This window comes from Fringilla coelebs (genome assembly GCF_963513975.1).
Source record: "Fringilla coelebs genome assembly, chromosome: 6".
Taxonomy (NCBI): Eukaryota; Metazoa; Chordata; class Aves; order Passeriformes; family Fringillidae; genus Fringilla; species Fringilla coelebs.
The window spans coordinates 20601574-20626951 of NC_140034.1; the positions used below are offsets into that span (position 1 = coordinate 20601574).

Sequence of the window (25378 nt, forward strand, 5' to 3'; positions counted from 1 at the left end):
TTTTAGAATTTGGCAACTCTATCATGCACTTTATTTAACGCATGAGTCATTTTGAAAACACTCTTTATTCTATCATTGGAAACATCCTCACTCCAAGACCTTTTTTTCAAAATAGTCCTCTTTGAATTAAAAAAGTTATTTGAATTGATGTTCATTATCACCAGAAATTTATGAGACATGTAAATGCCATCTTTTTTATGGTAATGAGTATGTACTTTGTTGTAGAATCTTTAAATAAATATGAGTGTTTCCCACTCCAATTTTGTGGAGGAACAAACAGAAGGAAAAATTTCTGAGTTTTCAATATAATAATTCTTGTCATAAGTTTGTTCTGGTGCATGGAAATAATCTGTATCTCAGACCTGCTTCTAAGGAAGAATAAAGACTTTAGCAGGTGGTACACTACCTTGCCTGAGAAAAAATTGAGTAATATTTGAGTAAGGTAAGAGTTCCTGTAACGTCTTAATGGTCATGTACTCTGAATGTGGACTCACCTAAACACTTGAATATATGTTTTGTCAAATAGCTTAAAATACCATTCTTAGGATAGAGTACCAGAGAACACTATCTTGATTTTACTAACTTCATATTTTTCTTAAAAATACTTCACAACAGAAAAGAATGTTGAAATATATACAGTAAATTAGCTAATTCTGGGTTCTCTGTACTCTGTGCTGGATTAAAACTGGACACAAGTTTGTTTTATTTATTTGACTAATGTCATCCTGTTATTAATAAAACATTATTCAGAGCTATTTCTAGATGAAAGAATAATGATATAGAATTTACTTTTTAGTTTTCTAAGGAAATGCGTAAAAGAAAACTAAGCCTGGTGATAAGATGATCTGAATTTCAAATCATGCTAGATTTACAGTCAGAGATGATCAGAAAAAGAAATAATTTTTTTGCGATATGTAAGAGTAAAATAAGCAATATTGAAAACCTAATGCATTAATTGAAAAAATATATTATGGAGTAATTTTTGTCAAGTCCTTTCTCACCTTGTTTCTGGGCGGTTTCTTATTTTTGGGGCAATTTTCTAAGCGGGATAGTATGGTAAAGACATCCAGTGAAGTACAACAGTTCCTACTCAGTGAGTTTTTTACAAAAAACTGTACATATGAGACCACCAAAACCCTAAATGAATCCTATTCATAATTTTTTGACTTACACTGTGTTTGTATTCTTCGCTTTTTAATGGCATTTTGTATTTTGCTTTTAGGAACGTATTATGGCCTTAGAAATGGTAAGTTTCTTAAATTAATTTTCAAGCCAATCCCAATTACATTGATGATAATTTGTCTAAATTATCAAAATATTGTTTATATTTTTTTTAAAAAAGGTTGCAGTTCTGGGTTTTTAACTGTCATTTTATTTTTAAGAGAAGATGTGATAACTGCAGCTCTCCATGTAGATTTTTACCACAGTATTTATGTACTCATTATATGAAATACAGTGTATTTCAGTGTTGTCATTTTTCTGTACAGTTCAGTCCTCATCCCATCCCTGGGAAGAGAAATGTTGTAGATTTTATTCATACAAATTGTTATAAATTATCTAATAGGCAGCCAAATTATAAAAAAAAAATTAAAGATTTATTAGATCAATAACAAAATAGAATTTAGAAAAACCCACCACAGCCAAAGAAGCGTCAACTCCAGAATTTGGCGCTGGGTGAACCTGGATCCAACTGACAGAGTGCCAGTGTCTCCTCAGTGATTCACCCCGACTGCTTCATGCAGCCAGCTTATATCCCGTTTATTCTGCCTGAGGCAGAAGTGACAGAATGTCCTTTTGTGTCCCTACACATGTAGAACTGGGACCATATAGGTACAAAAGCCAGTCCAGGTGTCCTGATGGCTGTCTGAGCTTCTTCAGGATAGCCTTCTTTCACATGTAACAGAGTGGTGCCAGTACTGGAGATGGTAAATGCAATCTGCTCCAGGTGCAGTTTCTCGGCTCAGACATTACTGGGATGTTGACACTCATGGCCCGAGAAGGTTTCATTCTTAAGCTAACGGACTTGATATTATCTTAACATTGTCCGGGAACTAATTGAATAGAAATAAGACTCTGCTCCCAGCCAGGGTGGTTAAAGACATGAGTTGGATTTTACAATAATTTATATACACACACACACATACATATATATATATATAATGAATTAACTCTAATGTATATAACACAAAACATGTTATTTTTCTAACACTTCTAATGGCTGAGGTCCCTGTGATAGATCAAATTATTTCAGTGACTACTCTGTGTGCTTACTTGTTTGGTCAGAGGGGTACAGGACAGAATCAGTTCATCTGCCCATATCCACACTGCGACTAAAAGAGTAAAGGAATGTATTTTTAACCACTAATTAAAATAATTTGATATGACATTAAGTTGGAAGAACAAAACTTTATGCCTATACATGCCATAAATGCATTTTCCAGATGTCCCAAGGTAGTAAGTCCGTCAGGTGGAATAGTTGGAATCAGTTTGTTTGCCCTGTAATTTTGGAACAATTCTTCTTTCCCTTCATGTAAGAATGTCAAATAAGATATCACAATTTGTATGTATCAGGCCCATAGTTGCTTTTCATGAGAAATCCAGAAAATTTCATCTAAAGAAACCACTACTGAGACAATATCAATGCTGCAAGTATAAACTTCTAAAATTTATTTGTGCAAATTATTGCTTTATTCTTTCTGATAGTCTCTGAATCTGTGAAAACAGTTTCTGATTTAAAGATATATTTTAAATGTATTCAATCTGTTAAATCTTTCATTCAGTCTTGAAAGGCTCTTTGGAAATCAGAGTGCTGTGCTGCAACACCTGCCTTGTGGAAGCAGGAGGCTAATGCTGACATTCAGTGTCTTGGCACTTCACATGGTGCTGTTTCAGGTGTTGACAGGACATTAATTCAATTCAGGACCTTCTCTTATTCATGCTTTACTTACATGACAACCAGTCAGGCATGTATCCATTGACATCCAGTTCTCACAAAGCAGGTGTTAAGCTGCCTACAAATTCCTTGTCCTTTTTGATCCCAGAGCTGTTTTGACACAGGAAGAGGACCGTTGCTTGCAAATACCCCAATGTCATGCAAATTCAGTGCATATTTTGTGACAAATGCTTCTTTCTGTTTTTTCTGGAGCTTTTCTCCTTTCTATACTTCCAATGTCTCTAGCTTTAGAAAGGAAGATTTGTAAGTTATTGTTCAAATAGAAGAAAAGGATGACCTATTTATCATACTATCCCACTGTTCTCTCTTTCTCTACAATCTACTCACTTACAACTCCTGCACTTGCCAGTAAAATTGTTGTAGTGGCCATGGGATGAACTTGCCAATTTAGATAATAAAAATAAAAAAAATTGGGAAAGAAATGAGACATGAACCTTTCTGATTCCATTCAGGGCTCTGGGTGAATTAACCTTCCAGGCGCAGCTTAATGTAACTCAGTGATTTTGTGGGTTGCAGCAAACAAGGAGGTCCCTTGCCTCTCTCTGAGCCCTTTCAGCTCCTTCTCCTCACAGCAGTCTGTTTGAGCTGGAAGCTCCATCTCCTGTCTACAGTACCTGGCAGCTTCTTGGGTCTTCTATTTCCTTAGCCAGCTCCTGTTTCCAGAGGAAAGTGCTGTTATTATAAACCTCCTTCAAGATATTACACTTGATTTGATCACTCCCTTAAGGAGCCTAAGAACAAATATACCCATTTAGAAGAAGCTTTTGGATATTTTGGTTCTTTTTTTCAATCAGATCAATTTTGCTGTATGACTCGATAGATAGGTACACCACTTCTTGCTCTAGCAAGTTTTGCAGGTCAGGAGCAGAAGTTGGAAGGTAAGGAAGAACAAGATTTGTTAGACAGACTCACTAGTGGATATAAAAGGAGCTGAAGAACATAGATGTTCTCTGGAACAAACCTTCAAGTCTTGAGAAGTGCCAGGAGGACTAACAAGTATAGGCAAAACTGAGATTTTGAGTATCTACAGATTATGTGTTTTGTTTGGCTTTTTTATGTGGTTTAATGCTGTTAATTGAAGTTAATTTAATTATTTAATAGCTATTTAATAGGTATTAACAAGTAAATATCCTAATAACTTTAGTAATAAATTATTTAGTCTGACATTTTGAGAGAATGAATTTGATTCATCTTTCAATTAAATGAGTTATTTTATTCTTGAGTATACTTTGGGGATTTGGCTCTGTATTATTTATAGAGAAAGGTGTATGATTTTTTGGGGGTAAAAATCTGCATTGTGTTCTCAGATGAGGCTACAATGGAAAGCATATTTATTTCTCATAAAGATGTCAGGATGCATTTTGTAGGTGCACACTGCTACTGTGCTATGCTTGGGATTTTAGTGGGTTTCTATAAAGTATATACTGTTCTTTGTGAGCATAAGCTGCAAGTCATGTTCCTCTGCCTTACTAGTACTAGTCTGACATAGAAGACTGCAAAATTTAATTTGAAATCAACCACATCCTGAAGTTATTCCAGTGAACATATGCATGCTATATCCTTTGATCAATAAAACAGCTTGTTGCTTTCGGTAGAGAGCCCAGAGTGAGGTTACCACTTTCTTAGAATACTTGGATCAGACTTTTCTGGATACAATTCAGCTTTTTGTTACAATGTCCATAAATCTAGGTTAATGTCAGTAATGCTGTAAGTATTCAGCAAAATTGTTATTTAATATGAATTTTTGGTTCAGTATGAACATTTATGCATTTTGTTGTAATGCATTTTTATGTTCAAGAAAGTAAGGTTTTGAATACCCGTAAAACAAATTTCTGTCTGCATCTACCTAGCAATGTAAAAGCTATTAGATTATTCTCCTGTAGTAGCAGGCTCAAATTTGCATCAGTTTTATGGTTTATCATCCAATTTAAAAGAAGAATTGGAAGGATAACAATACCAAATGCATTTTGTAGAGAGATTATGTGGCTGCCTGACACCATGCATTTTTATGTGCTTGTTCTCCCTTTCTGTCTCTCTCTGTGTGCCTTCCATCAATAAGTAAGTCTTGCTTTTAGCTCTTGAGATTATTTCATGATTTTCATACTTTGTTTGTATGAATGTTAAGGAAGCACTGAATGGAAGGGTTAATACTTTCTTTTCCTCTTGCTTTGATTCTGTAGTGTCTTGCCAAAACTACCATTACATCAAAGGCTTTCTGGTCCTCCCAGAACACAGCCATTCTTTGATCTTAAAAAAATGACCAGGAGCAGTTTGAGATCCTCTGTCCTGCCTGCCTCGCCCTTTCCTTTCCTTTCATCGGGGAGCCAGTGTGTCACTTCCCTTTGCTGGGCTTCCCAGAGCCTTTCCTCTGCTCATTGCCACCAAGTAACTTCTGTGTCCTGTTTTCCTCCTAAGGCTCAGTTTTCCCTTTCCTTCTTCCTTGATGTTGTCTTCTCACCCTACATATTTATTGCTCTTGTTTAATACCTAGCTACTTGTCCATCCTCTGCCCCCTACTATTTGGTGCTTCACTTGCTCTTTCAGGTTTTTTCTAATGCAATCACCTTTTGTTTTCTAGCCCTCAGAGTGAAAAACATTTCCTGTGTTCAGACAGAACCTCCTGTGTTTCAGTTTGTGCCCACTGCTTGTCTCTGGGCAGCACTGAAAGGAGCCTGGCTCTCTTTTCTTTACACCTTTTCTTCATATCCTTGTGCACATTGATGAGACCTCCCAGAGCCTTTTTTTCTCCACACTAAACAATCCCAGCTTTCTCAGCTTTTCCTCAGAGGAGAGATGCTCCAGTCCCTTAAAATTTTGTTGTCCTTTGCTGGACTGGCTCTTGTATGTCTCTTTTGTACAGAAGAACCCTGAACTGGACCCAGCACTCCAAATGTTGGATGACTAGAGGAGAGGGATCACCTCACTTGACTTGCTGGCAGTGCTCCTAGTGGAACCCCTACATGCTCTGAGCTCCTTTCGAAATTAGGAAAATGTGTTCCACATGTTGCAAATATTGAACATTTTTGCCAAAGTTTAATAAACCCAAGTCCTTTGGTTTTTAATTAGAGAAAGTAAAAATCTCAGGGAAAATGCTTATTGCAAAAGACTTCAGTTATCTAAAATTATTTATTTCAGTTGAACTAGGAGTAGTAGTATACAGTGTTCTCAATTATTTTTTTTTAATGTAGTGGATATATGCATGTAAATGTAATATTAAAGAGAGAACCTATGAGTTCCTTCCACAGGATCCTCATGAGAAATCAGAGAATCATAGAATCACTGAGGTTGGAAAAGACCTCCAAAACCCTCATGTCCAACCTTTGACTAAACACCACCTTGTCAACCATACTATAGCACCAAGTGCCATGTCCAGTCCTTTCTTGAACACTTCCAGGGATGGTGGCTCCACTCCCTCCCTGGGCAGCCTGTTCTAATGCCCTTTCATTGAAGAAATTTTTCCTAATGTTCAACTTGGACAGCAGCTTGAGCAGCTGGAGACCATTTATTCTTGTCCTGTCTCTTGCCTGGGGAAAGAGACCAACCCCCACCTGGCTACAGCCTCCTTTTAGTCAGTTGTAAAGAGTGGTAACGTCCCCTGAGTCTTCTTTTCTCAATGATGAACAACCCAGCTCCCTCAGCTGCTTCTTTTATGAATTATGTTAGCCTTTCATCTGTGGAATATGTATCTGAGTTCTTCCGCAGAATGTAACTTGATAAGACATAGATTTGTGCTTTATTTTTCTTGGTTTGGTTTGTATATCACAAAATAAGTTAAATTTTGTTTGACAGCAGACTGTTGACTAGATGTTTCTAATGTGCTGCTAGGTCCTTCATTTTAGTTTTAAGTGCTTTCTATTTGATCTAGTTATAACCATAGGTGTAACTGATGCCTGCACTCCTATTGATGCCACCACAGGTTTTTTTTCTTTCACTATTGTGAAGCTTTTTATTAAAATAGGGAAATCCATAAGGGAAACTCCTAATTCTTTTCCTACTTGGACACTGATTTGCTGTGAATCCTTGTTTAAATCACTTTCTATTTTAATTTTTCTCACCTGAAAAACTGAATGATGTTTCTTCTTTCCCATGAAGGCTGTGTTAATTGAATTTTTGCAATGCTTTCTGGAAGGTTTGATGAAATACTGTTAGCATACAAAACTTTAACATAAATTACATGTAAAGATTTTTAGCCTGCAATGCTTCATAATGTTAAAGATGGGCAACAAGGAAGTCTTTGCACCTTTTTAGAATGTGTTCCCACTAACATTGCAATACTTTACACACTCTACTTCTTGTGTTGTATTTCTTTTAGTTCCTAGGAATTATATCTGGATGTCTCTAACCCAAATCTTAGCAAACAATAAAGAATGGATTGTCAAAAACTACTCCTATGGACCCCCAGAGTACTTGGAGCACTGACTGATGATTCACAGAAAGCTGGCTTGCCAAAAGACAACAGTTTCCTCTATGTTTCCAGCTGCTAGTATGCATCAAACAACTGCAAATTCATAAAATAGTTTCCTAATATTTTCCCATGTAAGCATTCCCCTAGTTAGCTCATGTGCTCATGAATGAGAGAAAAGACAGTCCATGTCATTGCTAACAGGAAAGGAAGCATTCATGAAGTTCCTTTAATTAAAATGTGGTCCACCCCATGCAAAAACATCTGGAAATTGCATGTTCAAGTAGTTTGACACTGGCAATGCTTTGTTAGCAAAGGTCATTTGTTTTCCATTAGTGTAGTTTTTGCTTTAAAAAATCTTACTTGTTAAAGCTCTCATGGAACAATGTAATGCAGAAAAAAAAGCCAATTGAGCATTCAAATTGTAATTTGATAAAGTTACATGTGTTGCCTACCTTTGTATAGGTAATTTTACTTCTTGATGTGCTGAAATCGTCAAAACAGTGTTATAATTGAAGTCAGTATATACGTGGAATATAAAGATATAAAATACATTTTTTTGTTTTCTCTGGAAGTTCCCTCTCTGCATATGATGTACTATTCACAGAATGTCCCAGCTATTGTGGAGTTTGCCTGGTGTATAAAAGTCAGCAGAGCATCTCAGGCCTCTCAAGCAGAACGACCTGCTTAAAAGAAAAGTATTTATCAGTGGAGAGCTCAAGATTGAAGCTGATAGTGCATAGTTTTACAGATCTTAACAGGGAAAGCAAAGGATACTTTTAAACATGCTGTGTGCATCCTGTTCTTGCTATTTAGGTATTCAATACACTAAGGTCGTTTAAAAATAAGTCATTTTAGGTCACCTCTAACACTGTATTTTCCGTTTGAATTGTAACTGCCTGCTGGCATCCATTGCAGCCAGTTAAAATGACATTGCATTTAATCTTTTTATGGTTATTCTTTGAGGATTAGCTAACTGCTACTTAAATCAACTCTTATTTAAAAAAAAATATCTGTGCAATACAGATAGCCATTTGTTTTTACCTACTTCAGAAAAGAAAGGAGCACTGTACTTGAAAGTCAATGAAGTTTGGTTTTTGGTTTATGTTTATGTGTTTTCAATATATTGACTATAAAGGCAAACCTCAGGAGTACTATATACAAACCTGCTTTGATTTATTTGCATTTAGCATTGCAGCTTTGAGACTAAAAATAAAAAGTGTCTGATTTTGATTTAGATCTGTCCCTTGAGACAATGTGAAACCATCTATTACCAAGAACACATCAGTATAGGAGGATTAACTGTTCACATGCAGTTTAAACATCAAAGTGTTTGTATGAAGTATGGAAACTAAGTAATTTGTTTTGTCATTCTCTGTGAAAAATAGAACGCCGCTTTTAAAAGTAAATAGTCTTTATTTTAAAAACAGAAAGATTAGTAGTACTCAGTCTATCGAAGAGCATGCTGTTAAGTAAAATGCTATTAATACTGCCTCAGTACAGTGGGTGTTTTTTTCTCTTATCAGTACCATCAGTGCACTGGGTCAGTACCTGCTGTTGCTTGTTATACACAAGCAGACAGATGTGATTGCTGTCTTTAGGATTATTTTTATGCATTGTGGCACATGGCTTTCTGATTTCTGGGAAAAAATTTAACAGTACTTAATTGGCCTCTATATCAGGTGCTTCTAACATCCTTTTCCACATTTTATCTGTGTGGCTAAATCTATCTTTTTAATAGAATAGAGTGTAGCCATTAATGATACAAGTATGGCATTTGAACCATTTTGAGGAGGTTGCTGTGATTTTCATTAATTACCAGACCACTTCAGTGGACCAGCTAAAAGCTCTTTCATCATCTTTTCCTCACATTCTTCAATGTATTTCTTCATTGCCACCTTCCTTACTGAACCTCTCTTAACAACAAAATTTGCCTTTTTTCTGTTTTTGTTTGCTCATCACTGCTGTTCTTTTCATTTGTTTTATGGAAGAGACATGTTTCTGTCCCTGAAAGTGTTAGTGTGTGAGTTTTCCTATTCAAGTTCCTCAGACTGCTCAGAAGACTGTGAGAATTTTACAATATAAAAACAACCCTTCTGGTCAAAACCAAAGGTCAGTCTAGCCCAGCTATTGACATTGCAACAATGACCAAAGTAAAATGCTTAGGGAAGACTGTATGAACAGGACTAACATGTATTTTGTTTCCCATTCATTCATTCTGATTCCAGCTGTTCAAAGTTCAAAGGCTTCCAGACTTAGATGTAGTTTCTGTGAATTTGGAACCATTCTATAGTCTTCCTCATTCATGAACTTGCCCAGTTTTCTGCTTAAAGCCGTATAAAATTTTCTGTCTTTATGTGACTTCTGATTTTACACAGATTGGTAATTAGTCTTCTCAGGCGTCTCTCTTACTAGCTGAAGAGTCCTATTCTTTAGAGTATTGTGTTTATCCTTTCTCACTTGGAAGCAGCACACCATGGCTTTGGAAATTCTTGTTCAACTTCTCTGACTTTTCCGTATTTTCCTTTTGAAATAAAAATCTACATCTGCACTCAGCAGTCGAGATGCAATTGGATTAATGATCTGGGACAGTTATGTTCTCTGGCTTTTTTTTATCCTTTCCTGATTATATTGAATGTTGATTTTAGTTTTCTGATTGGCACTGAGCACTGCATTAGCAGATGCTTGGTAATATGCATCACTACCCCATGATTGCGTCCTGAGCAGCAATGGTTACCTTAGAGCCCATAATTTTGAACGTGAAGTTAGATTTAAACTTTAGGAGTCTAAAACACCTTTCCAAGTAGCCTGTACCATTCTTTATCCACATGATTCTCAACAAAATCGAAAAACCAAAGAGTAAATATGCATCTAACCCAAAGGCTGGTCTTCTGCTTTCAGGATTATATTAATTACATAACTAATAAAGATTAGCTGAGAAACAGCTAATTTTTTTTTTCCACTACAAAAAGTGCATTAAATCAAGGGAATATATTTAGGAGACACTTTGGAAGAACATATGATTAACATCTTCCTTTAATCCATTTATAGATAGTGTTGACATGAGGTCTTGGCATTGAAATTAGAGAAGGAATTGAAAAATGAATGGCTTAAGGCATAGGCTTATACCTAGAGCCTGAGTTGTTTTTTTTTAATGAGAACAGATAAGAGGTCATCTGTATTAAATCAAGGTGGGTAAATAGATAGATATCTCTATACATAATATCTTTCCCTACATATAATTGCAGAAAAAGAAGATTGAGTCTCGTATCCTCTATCTAATTTAGTTTATTGGTACTGAATATTGATTACAAGTTCTGTCCAAGTTAGCTGCAAATGAATCCCATTGTTTATAAAATTTGACCTTTGTTTGTTATGAATATTTCTTAAAGCCTTAAAACCAGAATGTTTGGAACTAACAACAAGGCAGAAATCACTGCTTTTAAACAGATGGTGTGTCTTCGTTTAGGTTACCTTGTTCATTTCTGATTGTCCTCTCCTCACTCCTAGTCTCCATCTTTTTAAAGTTGATGCCACTTGTGCAAAGAAGCTCCCATTGATTTTTCTTTCCTGTTGTGACTGAAACTTTTAGTCTCAGGGATCTAAAGGGAAGGTTTTTCATGGTGGTCAGAGATTTTCCAGAACTAGTAACAGAACTTTTGTACTTAAGAGCAAGGTAACTTGGTTTGCACAGGCTTTACAACATAATATTTGATTTCAGGATTGATGGATTTTATTTGTTTTAAGATTTTGCTTTAAAGTATCAAGGCAGTAATATGGTTAATGAAGCCCATTACTGATAGATTGAATACCAGACCAGCAGAACCTTATCCAAAGAAGTGTGATTTTGAGAATTGTGGAACAAATACTAACTGTTGTTCAGAAAGTACAAACAGTTCTGGTTTTACTTGCTCTTTGGCAAGGTCAGCCTTTGAGAAGCTGCAGAGGCATCTGACCTGTGGGACATGACTGTTCTTTATGCATGATCAACCAACTTCATCTGCACACAAAACCAAAACCATTATATTTATTTCCTTCAGTTCTTCGCAGTTTGTAACAGACTACATTTTTTATGTGATGAGTGTGAATGTGAAATCTTGTTGTTGAGGCCAACCCTAACTCTTCCTAGAGCGGTAATTCATTTTTCTGTAGTACATACCATATGCCTTGATTGTTCTATATTTAGCTAAGTGTTCACTATATATACTTTCATTAAAAAAAGAAAAAAAAAATCATCGACTCACAGAATTATACTGAATTTGAAGGGACCTACAAGGATCATTGAGTCTTACTCCTCTCCTGTCCCTGTTCAGCACTATCCCCAAGAGTTACCCCATATGCCCAAGAGCATTGTCCCAACTCTTGAATTCTGGCAGGCTTGGTGCTGTGACCACTTTCCCTGGGGAGCCTGATACAGTGCCCCACCACCCTCTGGGTGAAGAACCTTCTCTATCCAACTTAAATCTTCCCTGACACAACTTCAGGCCATTTCTTCAGGTCCTGTTTCTGTCTGCACCACAGAGAAGAGATCAGTGCCTGCACCTACTCTTCCTCTCATGAGGAAGTTGTAACGGCAGTGAGGTCTCCCCTCCGTCTCCTCCAGACTGAGCAGACCAGGTATCCTCAGTCACTCCTTACATGGCTTCCCCTCAAGGTCCTTCACCATCTTCATTGCCCTCCTCAGGATGCTCTCTAACAGTTTAATGCATTTCTTATGGTGTAGTGACCAAAACTGCGCTCAGGACTCAAGGGGGTCATAAAAGGAAATCAGATTTGATAATAAGAGGACTTTCCTGTCATGAAATCAAGATGGCTGTGAGCAATGGCAGTGTTGTCTTTCAGGTGTTTTTCAATACCTCCTAGCATAATCTTTTCCATAACTTTACCAGGCACTAAGTGAAACTGACAGTCCTGTAATTGCTGGGGTCCTCTTTCTTGCCCTTCTTTAAAATTGTGACAAGGTTCACCGGCTTCCAGTAATCTGGAGCCACTCCAGATCCCCAGGACTACTCAAAAAATATCAAGAGAGATTTTGTGGTGATGTCACTTGGCTCTTTGAGAAGTCTTGAATGAATGCCTTCACGCCCCATAGACCTGTAGGGATCCAACTGAAGCAGCAAATCCCACACAAGTTCAGGGTCGGCTGGGAGTTGATCATTCTCACAGTCATGGTCCTTCTGCTCAGGGCACTGTGATCCCCTTGGCTGATCATCCATGTTGAAGACAGAGGCAAAGAATGCATTAAATGCCGTTGCCTCGTCTCTGTCCCTGTGTGACCATCCTCATCCTGTAAAGGGATGAGGGTTTTCTTGCACTGCCTGTTGCCATGAATACATTTTTAAGAACTCTTTTTATTGTCCTCCACATTTCTGGCCAGCTTCAACTCCAGTAGAGCTTTGGCTCCATGAATTTTCTCCCTACAGTGAGAAGCTGTACAGTGACTCTGTATTCTTCCCATATCAGTAATGTCTCTTATTCCAGTCCGTGGAGACAGCAGACTTCCCTGTGAGCTGGATCCAGTCTGCATAAGAAGGCCCTCCAATTGCTTTAGAAGGGTATTTCCTATTACCAGTACCCTTCATTTTCCTGTTAACAGAGGTCTTGGTGCATAGTACAGGTGGTGTTGTTTTAGGAGGCCACGCTATCCCAGAAAGGCCTTCACCCACCTCATCAGTAGTCAAGCCTTCTGGTTCTAGAGCCTCACATGTATTGTAAAGGGTGCCAGTCCTGCCTGTTGAATTCTGAGAAGGTGAAGGAACCTTCCTTGTCGTGACCTGCTTCCAGCCTTCATCTTTTAACAGACCCTTGGCTAGTGGTCCTTTGACTAATTACCCTGCAGGGTCCTGAATCCATCTGCTTCTCCACTATAATGGAGGTTCATGACTCCTCAGAGTCTTGAGACTCTGCGACTCTGAAAATAATCAGTCTCTCTTTTAAATAATCAGTCTCTCTTTTGCTTGTTTGCTCAAACACTTTGTAGCCTGTTCGCTTCCTCCTGTAGCTGGTGACCAGCTCCTCAAGCACAGCTCACCTTCTGCAAAAGAATGGTCAGCCCCAGCCTCATGAAGAGGCACTCATGGCAGCTCTGAGCTCCATCTCCCATCAGCAGGGCTGGCTGGCTGGCTGGCTGGCTGGAGCCTCTGACATGGCTGCTTCAGTGAGTCCCACAGCTATTTATGATTGAGCTTTAGGGCAAGTCAACACCTAACTGAGGAAGCTTGAACTGGTATACTAATAAGACTGGGGTTTGTAGTATGTGAGAGGGCTGAAAGAATGGTTTCATTTTTAATGTTTTAACTTGTTTTCTGTTCTTTAGAGTACCCGAGTGGCTTTAAACCACCTGGAGTCTGTGCCTGAGAAACTGAGCCTGTTAGAAGATTGCAGAGATACTGGAGTAAGAAAGATTTCATTTGACTCTCTCAGTACTTCTGAAATATTTTGGTTTATTAATAATCTCTATGAATGTACAGATAAGTTGTTTAATAAGATGTTTACAGTTGCATAGACAGAAACATACTGAAAATTATTTTCATGTTTATATGGATCTTTTTGAAGTTATAAATTTAGTTCTGATAATTAATACTGCTTCATAATGTAGGCAAACATTGATAGCTGGGGATAACAGGTCATGTGTTAACTACTGTTTCAGAATATTTTTATGGAGTGGTAAATTCTGATATAACATGTTAAAAAATGAAAATTTTATAATTAAATGAATTATGCCAGTTGTTTCAATATTTAACTTAATGAGTAAAGATGGATGATCTTTACAACTTTTTGTTTTGTTTTGACATAATGACAGTACTTGTTACTTATTTTTGGAGTACCACTATCCAATCAAGATGTGTTTGGACACAGTAGGACATATTAACAGTAGTGGTGACACACTGTCACCACTAAGGCTCAGATTAGATTTTCAGTGGCTAATTGGCTAAACCCCTGTACCACAGTTATTTTTCCATTTATGAAATGGGTGGTTTAATAGAAAAGAATTTGTAACTTCCTTCACAATATAAATTTTAAATCAATATTAAACCATAGATCAACAAATACATAATGATTGGCATTTTATTTGATATGTAAAATTTCTTAATCTGTGGTTGTCATAAACATTTCAAAACATATTTGTTTGGAGCATTGTTTATTTTGTATTCCTGCATGAGGTCATCAGTTAATAATTCTACACCATTTTATTGCTGTCCTCATCAACAGATTTGGTGATGCAAGTACTGTTAAAATGTTTGGGTTTTTTATGAACAATATTGTTGAGATGTATAGTTTTAATTTCACATTCCAAGTATCCCCAGAAGAGCTTTCTTTGCTCTGACAGAGGTTTATGTTTACCTTCTGTTTCTACTAAAAGAAAAATTTTGTTCTCAACAGGCATCTGCAATCTCCTTCACACTTGTCCTCTCTCACTTAACACTGCTATGAAATTACACTGTAATTTTCTGGTTTGCTCTAGTTATAACTTTGCCAATATTTGTGAGATTGGAATGCATAATCTTTGGTTTCATGTGGGCTTTGTCCTTCTCCATCATGCCTAATTTTTAAAATATGGTTTTCTGAAGATGAGCCCCTATCAACAAACAGTGTTTTGTTTGAGAAATAATTTATTATTCAAGAGGGCTAAGCTTTATGCCTTAGCTTTGAGAACGACATTAGTTTGGAGCTTCATTACTGTTTCTATTTCCAAATAACATATTGGATTTTTTTGTACAATAGCTAGCAAGTTCTTCCTTCAATGTTTTCATAGGAAGGGAGAACGCAAGAGGAAGTAAATTTTGATAAACCTCTCAGGTTGTCTAGGAGGTTGGTTAACTCAAGTGAATAATTTTGTCCATCTCCTTAGATCCGTTTTTTCTTCAAGCGCTTGTTTCCGTAGTGTTAATTTTCCACCATTACAGAATTTTTCTTAGAAGGTATGATACTGCTGAAGTTTGGAAAGTGTTACAAGAAATCATTCAACAGTTAAGGATAAGGCCATTTTCATTTTGATTCGTGCATATTTTAACATTATTTTTCTGTACAGAACATTATGTTTTTATATGATGCCTGTAGTTCAGCCTCTGAAAGTTAGTTCTGAATTCGTTCTTGCTGTGGTGAAAATCCTTGCTGATACCTGTGTTTACAGTAGTCAGAATTTCTAGCTACTTTTTACATTATGAAATCATCTAAATCTTTACATTCATTTCTAGGAGTCCCATTGCCGAAGGGAGATGATTGAGGAGAGGTATATGAGGTATAAAGACATAGTGACTTCTTTGCAGCAGCAGCTGGAAGATTCAAAGCACAGAGTTGGGCAAGTCAAGGTATGTGTGTGTACTCCACTTCTGTGTCCCAATTACTTTCAGTCAGGATCATAACCTTACCTTATTAAGTCCTAGTACAAACACAGACTGAAATCATGCATGAATGTTTCTGTTTCATAATAGCTGGCATGGCTGATGGCATGGCAGGTATATTGACATGGCATAAAATTTGATGAATTCAAGGTTGCTTTCATTGTATCCATGTCATGGATACTTTCCAAAAAATCTTTCAGCTTTCACAGAAAGGTATCTTACTGTGTCTTACTACTCTGAAGTGTTTATCTCCTTTGTCAAATTGCTGTCTACAGCAATTTTTTAATTGTTCAATTTTCTCTTGTCCTTTCAAGTAAAAGATATAGATAGAAACCTGTTTCCCCTACAAAAATGTTGACTAATTTATAAATTACATGTATTAATTCTTTAGTAGTTGATATTTGCCTTTATTGGAAACAATTCTGTATGATGTCTCTTTCATACATAAATTAAATCCAGGCAAACAGAAGGGAAGTGATTTGCTAAAGGTCCCTCACTGGATTTACAGCAGTGCTGAGCATGAATAGGAGTTAGTAACTCCCTAGAATACAAATCCAGTGCTCTTCTTTAGAAACTTTGCCTGTAATGAGTTCAACTTTCCAATTATTAACATGCTTTCTTTCCCTTACTAGCTTGTTCATTGTCATATCACTGTCATTGTGGTAGCAGCTTACTTCAGCAGAACTACGATCTCCTATGCAAGTGTTTGAAATAAGTGATCAGACCTGAAGAATCATACTAGTATTTCTGCTACATGTCTCAATCAAATCTCTTGGCAATGCATCATACCTTTGTCTCTAAGCAATTGAGCTCAAATCGAGGATCACGCACTCAATGAAAAAGATGTTTGTGTTCCCCAACTTATATGTAACCATCCTCCTTCTATAAAATGAGGACATACTTAGAGAATGTCTTTTTAAAAGTTGAAAAGGTAAAATAAATACAGAATGTTTTAGCTTAGGAAGTTGCTGTTGTGAGAAGGTACTAAGTTACTTGAAAAAGCTATCTTGCTCTTCTGTAAGAAAGGATTGAAAGGAGGAAACAGGCACAATCAGTATGTTGCTAGTGATAATCTTCAGTATCTTGAATTTCTCTTCCCTCCATACAAGCGTTACTAAAACAGTAGCTACTGAAATTTGGAAAACATTGAAAAGCTAAGTGGAATGCAATCAGCTGACGGTAGAACATAACATTGCACTAAGCTGACTGAACTTACTGAGCTTGTGTGATTTGAACTCAATAATCAGAATCCAGTACAAAGCTGATTCCACAACAATTCTCTTTCTTTAGACAACCGAGAGCATTTAATGGTTTCCATTTAGTCAGGCCTAATTGGGTTTTTGCATGGCATACAGTACTCTTTGCTGTCACGGCTGTTGCAAATAGAACAGAATGTTCAAAACCAAGTAACAGACGGGTGCTAATCTGATTTCAGTGATCAGGCTAGCTTAGACTAAAAAAAACCTTTTTAATGCTTGCCTTTCTTACCCTCCTTTGAAACTAACTCAAATGCCTTTTTAAAATTTATTTATTTATTTTACTGTTAGTCAGTTGGGAGTCTCTAAAATTGATTGCTGGAAGAGTGTAGGTTTGAGGACACCAGAGTTGATTCTTTCTGATATTTTTGGTTCATGCTGTATACACAGAGCCCTTGCTATACAAAGTAGATGGATACTTGATAGGTGATAAGAAAATCCATGTTTCTTATAAATATTTTACATTGATCATTTTAGATGAAATTACTTCTGAAATTAATCTTTTTCCTCTGTTATGTTTTTCTTTCTAGCCTTTCTTATAATACACTTGTTTCAGCTTGCTTGTCGACATTGATCTCAGACAGACATTCTCTAATCTTGTGTCTGTCTTTTTTCATTTTGAAGAGGAAAAATTAAACCAAAGTTGAATGCTCCTCTAAAAGCAGGTCTTTTTCTTTCTTTCTTATGATTTCTTTTTTCCCCACTCCATCTTCCTACTCTTCTGTAGTCTTGTCAGATAGCTTGAAAATACCTGTTGCTTAGAAGCCCAGAAAATCATAATTTTTATTTGGATGTTTTAAAATGGAAGATTTCCAGTAATAAAAGTAGGCCATAGGCTGGCAGAATATCATCAGGTACAACAGTCTTGATTTTTCAACTAAGAACTGGCCAAATAATAGTAGTAGATAAAGATGAAATTGGGGAAAAACCTCATAAATATAACATATTAAAAGAAAATAGCAACAGAAGCAAAATCAAAGCAGAAAGCCAGAGGAAGACTAGACATAAATATTTTGATGTAGAGATACAAATATTTTAGGAGAGTTTCCCTGCCACAGATGATTGACCATTTACTCAAACAGAGCAGATTTAATTGTCCATGAAGCACATGAGAAAAGGCACATTCTATACATTAATATTTCTGTAAAAAGAAAGCCATTTTGTATTGCAGGTACTGGTAGAGGCACCTTTTTTGTTTAAAAGCTCTTCTTTTAAAGCATTTCTGAAAGCAGAATGGAAAGACAAAAACGTTTTTTATTCTTTAAAAATTGTTATTGTGCTATGAACACTTTAGGTATTAAGTCTCTCATCAGCACATAAGGGGATTAATATGTATAATTCCCATTAGTCTTAACAGGAGTAAATCCTTCTTCAGTGATGGAACAAAAGTTTATTGTATCTCTAAATTAATGTAAATTTTTTTTTGTTTAGTTTTCAAATCTTATGTATCAACATAAAATGAAGTATCAGCATAAATGATAAATTGCAAGATGTTTTAACAAAATTCCCTGAGGCTTTTTATGATAAGAATTCAGCAGTAAAATTGTGTGTTTTATGAATTGATGCATTTATTCATTATTACTTCTTCTCATTTCAAGAAACTGAGTAATTTGGATACCAAGCCAAGCTTTTAATCTTATTTTGGATGGTATTGTAACTGGGGACTACTTGCTGCAGAGCTAATAGAGATTTTTCAGGGATTTTTGTTTAAATGACCTTTTTAAATTTATCTTCTCTTTTTAGCTTATAGACCAAATGACTTTCCTCACCAAGAAGCTATGCTCTGTGGGTTTAGCCATAAGTAGTAACATTGTACTATGGTTTATTTAATGGTTTAACAAAAAATTCAAAAGCACCTTAAGGTGTTTTGATATGAGAAATCAATGAACTTTAAGTTTCCTCAGTGGCAGAGAAAATAGATTTGTATTTATTACTACTTGTGGAACTTCAGTGAATTAGAATGAACCATTCATTGATGAGGAAGTCATTATTCACTGATGTCTGCCCTGCTGATATGGTACGTTCTGAACTGTGGATGTGATGTGAATAGGAAAGAGCATTTTTACATCACGCTGTAGTGGCAAAGACTTGCAGTGCTGCCAGTGCTTTTCTCAAGACAAAGCAGTTTTTTGCAGACATTTTATAGTGGTGAAGTGGGGATAAAACTCGTAAGCAAATTAATTTGAACCTGAGTGCAATACTGAGAATTCAGAGAATTCAAATCAGTCTTTTCCAGTGTGTGTGAAAGCACAGCATGTGCCTGTATGTGTGCTACTACTTTTTGTTGAAGTTCGCAGCTGCTTGATAGTAACAGATAAAATTATTTTTATTTGGTTCCCATAGGATGTGAAAATGGATGCTGAAATTTCTGATGTAGAAGTGGCTGCTCATTCTAGCTGGCGAACTCAAAACAGCTTTTTGTGCAGCTCACCGCTTTCAAGTTCAGGTTGTAAGTATAATATCACAGAAAAAAAATCTACTGGTAACACAATTTTTCTTCTAAAATTTTTTTTCCTGGATAAGTGAGATGCTACTTTTCAAAAATGAAGTGCTGGAACTATCTTAAGTATCCTTCTGTGTTTTAGTTTTAGATGCTGGATGGATATCTTTGACTAGGAAGTACTTCATTACATCCACTGACAGTTTGGTTTTTTTTGACTGGAACATTCAATATATTTTGTTTATCTATTACAAAGAAAAGGGCTGCCCTTGAATTCTGAATCTCTGCTTAACGAGTCATACCTCTGTAAGCTGTGTAGACCCTCTGGTCTTCTGAGGGATCAGAGAGATGTCCTCAAACATGGGCTCTTTCCAAGGTTTTTTATGTGTGCCAGTTAGTCCCATGCTTGTGTAGCATTTTCTCAGTGAAAGTTGAATTCACTAATTCTACTTCAACAGTGTTTTTAACTGGTTTTTTCTCTACCCTCTTGTGTGTATACAACTTGTGTTCATGTGAAGTTATGGGATTGCAGAGCTGGGAAATGCTCAATAAAACATAGAGGGTGTATTAGGTCTTGATTGGATACGTAGGCACGCCTCTCCATGAGTGTCAAAAGTAACTTAAAAACCAGGTTTTTAAGGGGGTTTTAAGCATATCAGTACATGGATATCAAAATACTTCTCTTCAGAAGGGTATCATCTTCCATTTATTTTCAATAATAGCCGGTTTGTGTACTGGGAAACTATTTAGAAAGTTGTATTCTATTGAAGCCTATTTCAGGCTTCATTGCACTTTGAAAGTGTTGCATCTTTCTATGAGTGCTGTGGTACATTACTGCTGACCAGTAAGTCTTGAGCTGGTTTGATGAGGTTAAAGGTAATTGGTTTCTCTTCCTTTCAGAATCTATGGGTTTGGGTTAGTACCTTTTTGCAGAGCATATTGAATAACAGTAGTAGGAGTAAGGCATAGGAGCTAATACCTCTTTATCATCTGTACTACAGGAACACTTTACCTTGACTCAGAGTTGATTTTTCTGTTTTCCCAAACCTCATCCCTGTCAAAGTCTTGCAAATCAAAGTACAGCTGAACCTGTTTTGGGAATAGAAAAGAAGTAACTGATGCCTCACAGAATGTTCAGATAAATGGCCTCCAGCAGTTCCTTCCAGTCCCAAGAATTCCAGAAGTGGTCACTGCAAAAATTTACTGAAATTTAAAAATGCAGCATAAATGTTTCTAAAATATTACAACATCTTTATACTGCTTAACCTAAATTAAACAAGCTATGACTTTGTTGCTTTAAAACTTTTAAAATAAATTTTAGGCAGTTTTAAGAGAAATAGGATCCATGTGATCTGAATACCAATCTGATGAAACAGTTGTGCATATTTATTCTCTGATTCAACTGTTTTTTACCAGCACTAAGTACTAAATTTTCTGGAAATAAAAAAATAAATGATTAACAAAAGACAGTGGTGATTCAATTCACTACTTAATGCTTATGGCACTGAAATATGTGGATTACTCCACAGGCTTTGGTTTTTGACTGATTGTCATTTTATGCTGAAACTGATTTCTACCAGTCAAATGTGTATTCTGAAGTTGTTGTTATAGTTCTTGAGGACAGTGAAAATTCTGCTGTGGTATTAGCATTAAGGAGATTTTTCAGGGAGTGGCAAATGAAAAGTCAGCTACTTCAGTCATGATAGTCACAAAAATATAATGAACTTTAAATTTCACTAATGATATTAATTAATTTTCATTTGAGACTTTGACAGTGAAGTATAATTTGACATCTTTGCTCCCAAAGCTACTGTAGCTTTTAATAAATCTTCCTATACATGTCATCATCTATTTTCTGTGATTAATTATCTCCTTCTTCAGAAACAGAGGGATGGAAATTTTTTTCTTTCATTTGCCTTTTGGAGCAGTTTGCGAGGCTTTGTGATTTATATTTTCCCATTCCATCTCTCTTCAACTCATGAAGCCTTACAGACTATAGATTCAATAACTAATACTAGAAGCTTCCTTCCCAGTGTGGGTCTCCTATGACTTGTGGAGAACACCCAGAAGGAAAGCAGACTCATTAGATGTAATTTAACTTATTTGTGAGGGACATTGTGGGACTTAAGTTTAAAATTGGTTGACGAAAGAAGGACAGATAGTATGGGAAAATAAATAAGGGAACAACAATCTGTTTCTATATATATATGTGTGTGTATATATATATATGTATATATATATATATTTACTAAAAATTTGACAATGCAGCAAGCAGTTAAAAGGAAAGTAATTAACATCAACATTGTGTTTTGTTTCTGGTATAATTTCTGCAATGATAACAGCTTTTCCATTACAAACATATTTTAAAATATGTTGAGGGAACACGCTTTTATTTCTGCACCCATTTTCTTAGAAATTAAGAAGTCGAAATGAGAAAATAATTTACTCAAGGAAACATTCACTAGATGTGGTTTGCAGTTCTTATTATTATCAGACCAAAATGGTTGGTCCAGACAGTCACTACTAGTTGTTATCTAAAGAATAATCCTCAGAAACTGTTTTTATGGCCACTCAAAATTTTCCTGAAATTTTGAGTACAAAAGTCCTTTAGTTACACATGCTTTGCATTAGCTGTGTGAATTGAGTCCTGCCTTTTTCTTTGCATATTTCATCACTTTGAGGTTTTAACCTGGATGGTTTCCCAGAAACCATATGTCTTAGAGGCTTTCTATTGTTGTTGGGAATTTATGTTCCAGGGCTTCATAAGTGTGATGGACAACACTCTTGTGTCAGCATGGTATGTAGTAGGACTGATACCAGAGCTGAATAAAACCGAGTTGTCCTAAATGTAGCCTTTATTGTCAGAACAATTAACTTTTGCACTGTATTGCAGCTGCCTGTCTTTATCCCTCTATTTTTCGTAAGTTCTTAAGACTATTTTTATTAGCATTTATAAATGATGTAATGTACTTACAAGTAAAAAGACATTGCAACATCACTATTCTGTGGGCATCCTTCTAGAACAAAACCCAGGGCTGCTTAAACATAAGAACTTGGAATGACTGGAAACTTGACATCATCACTTAGAAAAATGCAAATTGAATTAGTTAAGCAATAAATTTGCTTTATGATTTTTTGCCTTACTTTGAATACTGTCCACAGGAGGTACCACTGACATAGTGTACAGCAGCAGAGCTTTGAACCAATTCTGAAAACTTTATGCTGAATACTTTGAACTCACTGTTATACCAATGTTCCAAACACAGAGATTTCATTCTTCTGAAAGTGAAAACTTCTCACCCCTCCTAACCAAACTGTTAAATTGCTCCTTGTTAAATAACTTTTGGTTATGTACTGCTTCAATTTTAGTGGATTGTTAAAATTGCACTCTGAATATTCAGTAGGACCGCTTTTCTTGCATGCTTGTGCTATAAAGAAGGCCATTAGAGGAAGGGTATGTTGTATAAGCTGCTAGGCACTTCCCTAATTTCAACCTTTTGCTAAATGTTTGGATATTTCACTTTTTTCTTCAGCATTTTATGATAAGATGTTTTGTCAATTCATATTGTTTGGATTTTGAGGCAATATATTTAGAAATAAGCACTATATGTGTACCCTGCTGTGAAGGTATATGCACAGTATGACATTGTATGAGCACCTGTTCAGCGTCACTTGGTGACTTAAGTCCACGCTGTTGGTAAACATATTCCTTCACAGAGTTTTTGAGAGGTTTATCTTATCTAATTTAAACAAAATTCTGAAAAAATAAATGGAAAAAATATCTTAGTGAAAGAATCATATTTTTTTAAACAGAATCTACATTTCTTGTGTATAAGAAAGCTCATGGCTATACCTGTATTATAGAGTATTAAAAGCTATTTCTCTAGAAAACAGAAAATATTCTCTTCTCAATTATGACTATTAAATATTTATTACTTGCTGAATAAATTATAATATCATATAATGAAATACATGTTTTAAATAAAAACTAATAGCCACTCAAACAAATCCAAGAATCATAGGTTTGAAAAGGCCTCTCAGATCATTGAGTCTGATTTAATGTATGATTCTGAAGATGCTTAATCACCTGTTTTTGTGACTTTTTTCTAGCACTTATGAAAGGGATGGTTCCTTTGGATACAAGTGGCACCAAGGAAGATTCTACTAAAGTTGCTCTTAGTGAAATGAAGCTGCAAGCAGAAGGAGGAAAGCAGTAGAATATTTTACGAAACCACACCAGTTTTCTCTGTGGTAAATTCCATTCCACTTTTTTTTTGGTTTTGAACAGTAGTAATTCCATCTGCTGTAGGAGTGATGCACCCTTAATGATTCGACAGTTGCCAAACACTCAAATGAAAGAGCACCAAGACTAATTCTAATGAACTCTTTTGATAATTTAGGTGACTTGCACACCAAAGGCTTTCTAAGATTTTGCTGTTCTCTTGTATTTGTTTCTTCTGTCCTCTTAGACTAAATTTGTTGTATTCCTGAAATACTGTGAAGTGAAATACCTGTGAGATTAATCTTTGCTATGAGCTTATTTACCCCTATACAGGAATTGTTCTGACACTTGTTTTTTTATTATGTTTAATAACATTATTAATAATGAAAAAAGTATTCAGAAATTGCCTATGATAGAGAGTAATTATACAGTGTTGTACAGACACATTAGTGATCTTAGGTCCCTCAGTTTGAAAAAATCATTTAAGAAAGAAGTGACAAAAAAAAAAATTTCTCAAAGCAATTAAAAATTCACATCTTGGTTTCAGGTTCAGCATATATGTATTATAAGTTGTTTAGAATTATTCATTTGGCCAGAACAGTTTTATTAGATGGCCTCAATTAGGCACTTTAAAGAATCTGAATCTCACCCATCTGTATCAAGAGTGTTGAAAGGCACTTCTTTGTGGCTGTGAAAATTTTAAAAGCAATGTTTAATGTTCATTTATTTATTCTGTTTTGTTCTCTATTAGAGAAAATGTGTTATATTGATTGTAAAATACTATGGAAATACAATCTTGCACATTGGTATTTGTTCAGATATCACTATACTAAACAAATTGGACACAATTTTGCATTACAGTGGTCTCAAAGAGCAAATCAAAGAAGAATTTTCTGTCTAAGAATTCTGCTGTCTAAAGGAATGCAAGTGTTTCTGATGGTTCTTGTTTCATTCTCCTCTCAGCTGCTTCTGGCTGGATCACTGCTAGTGTGCCTTAAAAGATTTGCCAAAGCTACCAGGGTACTGTAGGAACATTAACACCATTCAACCAATTTTTGCAGAATTCTGTCATATTTAGGAAGCCTATTTCTTCTCTGAAACACTGTTATTTTTTAGCACTGTGGGTGTCTCAGGTGTAATTCACAGGCCATGATGTGCCATCTCAAAAGAGGACTCTTTTTTTTTTTCCCAATACTCTGATGAAGTGTTCTGTAGTCCCAGTGGGTGCTCTGGACAGTGCACTTCTTGACAATTACCTTGTGTTGAACCTGTTTCAAACAGAACAACATGCTGAGAACATCAAAATCAGACACAGAAATTAGAAAAAGATTGAGTTTATTCTCTGTTCATTTTCCATGAACTTAAATTGCTTAAAACTTAAAAAAAAATCTGACATGGTTAAAAAGTTTTCTTTACCTTTTGTTGTGTATTATGCTGTGCATGGTAGTGCTGGCATTGGCTTTTTGCAGACTTCTGGCACATCTCCTCATTCAGAGGGTCAAGAAAACAAAACAGGCACCTCCATCTGTTCTGATCTCAATGGTCATGACAGGAACAAGAACAAAAATCAACAAATAAACTTCTGCTCTCTACAAAGAGCGTGGCTGTCATGAAACAGTGTTTAGTTCAGGCCACAGCTACTATAAACTAAACTTACTTTAAGTGGATCCAACATTTGTAATTTATTTTTTTTATTAGATCAGAGCAGAGGTGGAAATATGGCATTTAAAATACTTTAACTGGTTTGGTCTGCTGAAACT

General features: G+C 35.9%; 1 protein-coding gene across 1 annotated transcript in view; it reads left to right on the forward strand.

The window, feature by feature from the left end:
* CEP128 (centrosomal protein 128) overlaps window positions 1–23631 on the forward strand; it is a gene marked incomplete at its 5' end in the record, with an annotated part of 91154 nt that extends 67523 nt beyond the window's left edge. The window contains 5 exons of the mRNA XM_084207070.1: window positions 1223–1246; window positions 13672–13749; window positions 15554–15667; window positions 19300–19405; window positions 23507–23631. Coding sequence (XP_084063196.1) covers window positions 1223–1246; window positions 13672–13749; window positions 15554–15667; window positions 19300–19405; window positions 23507–23613 — 429 coding nt within the window. The 3' untranslated portion in view covers window positions 23614–23631. The remainder of the gene's footprint in view (window positions 1–1222; window positions 1247–13671; window positions 13750–15553; window positions 15668–19299; window positions 19406–23506) is intronic.
* Window positions 23632–25378: the final 1747 nt, after the last annotated feature.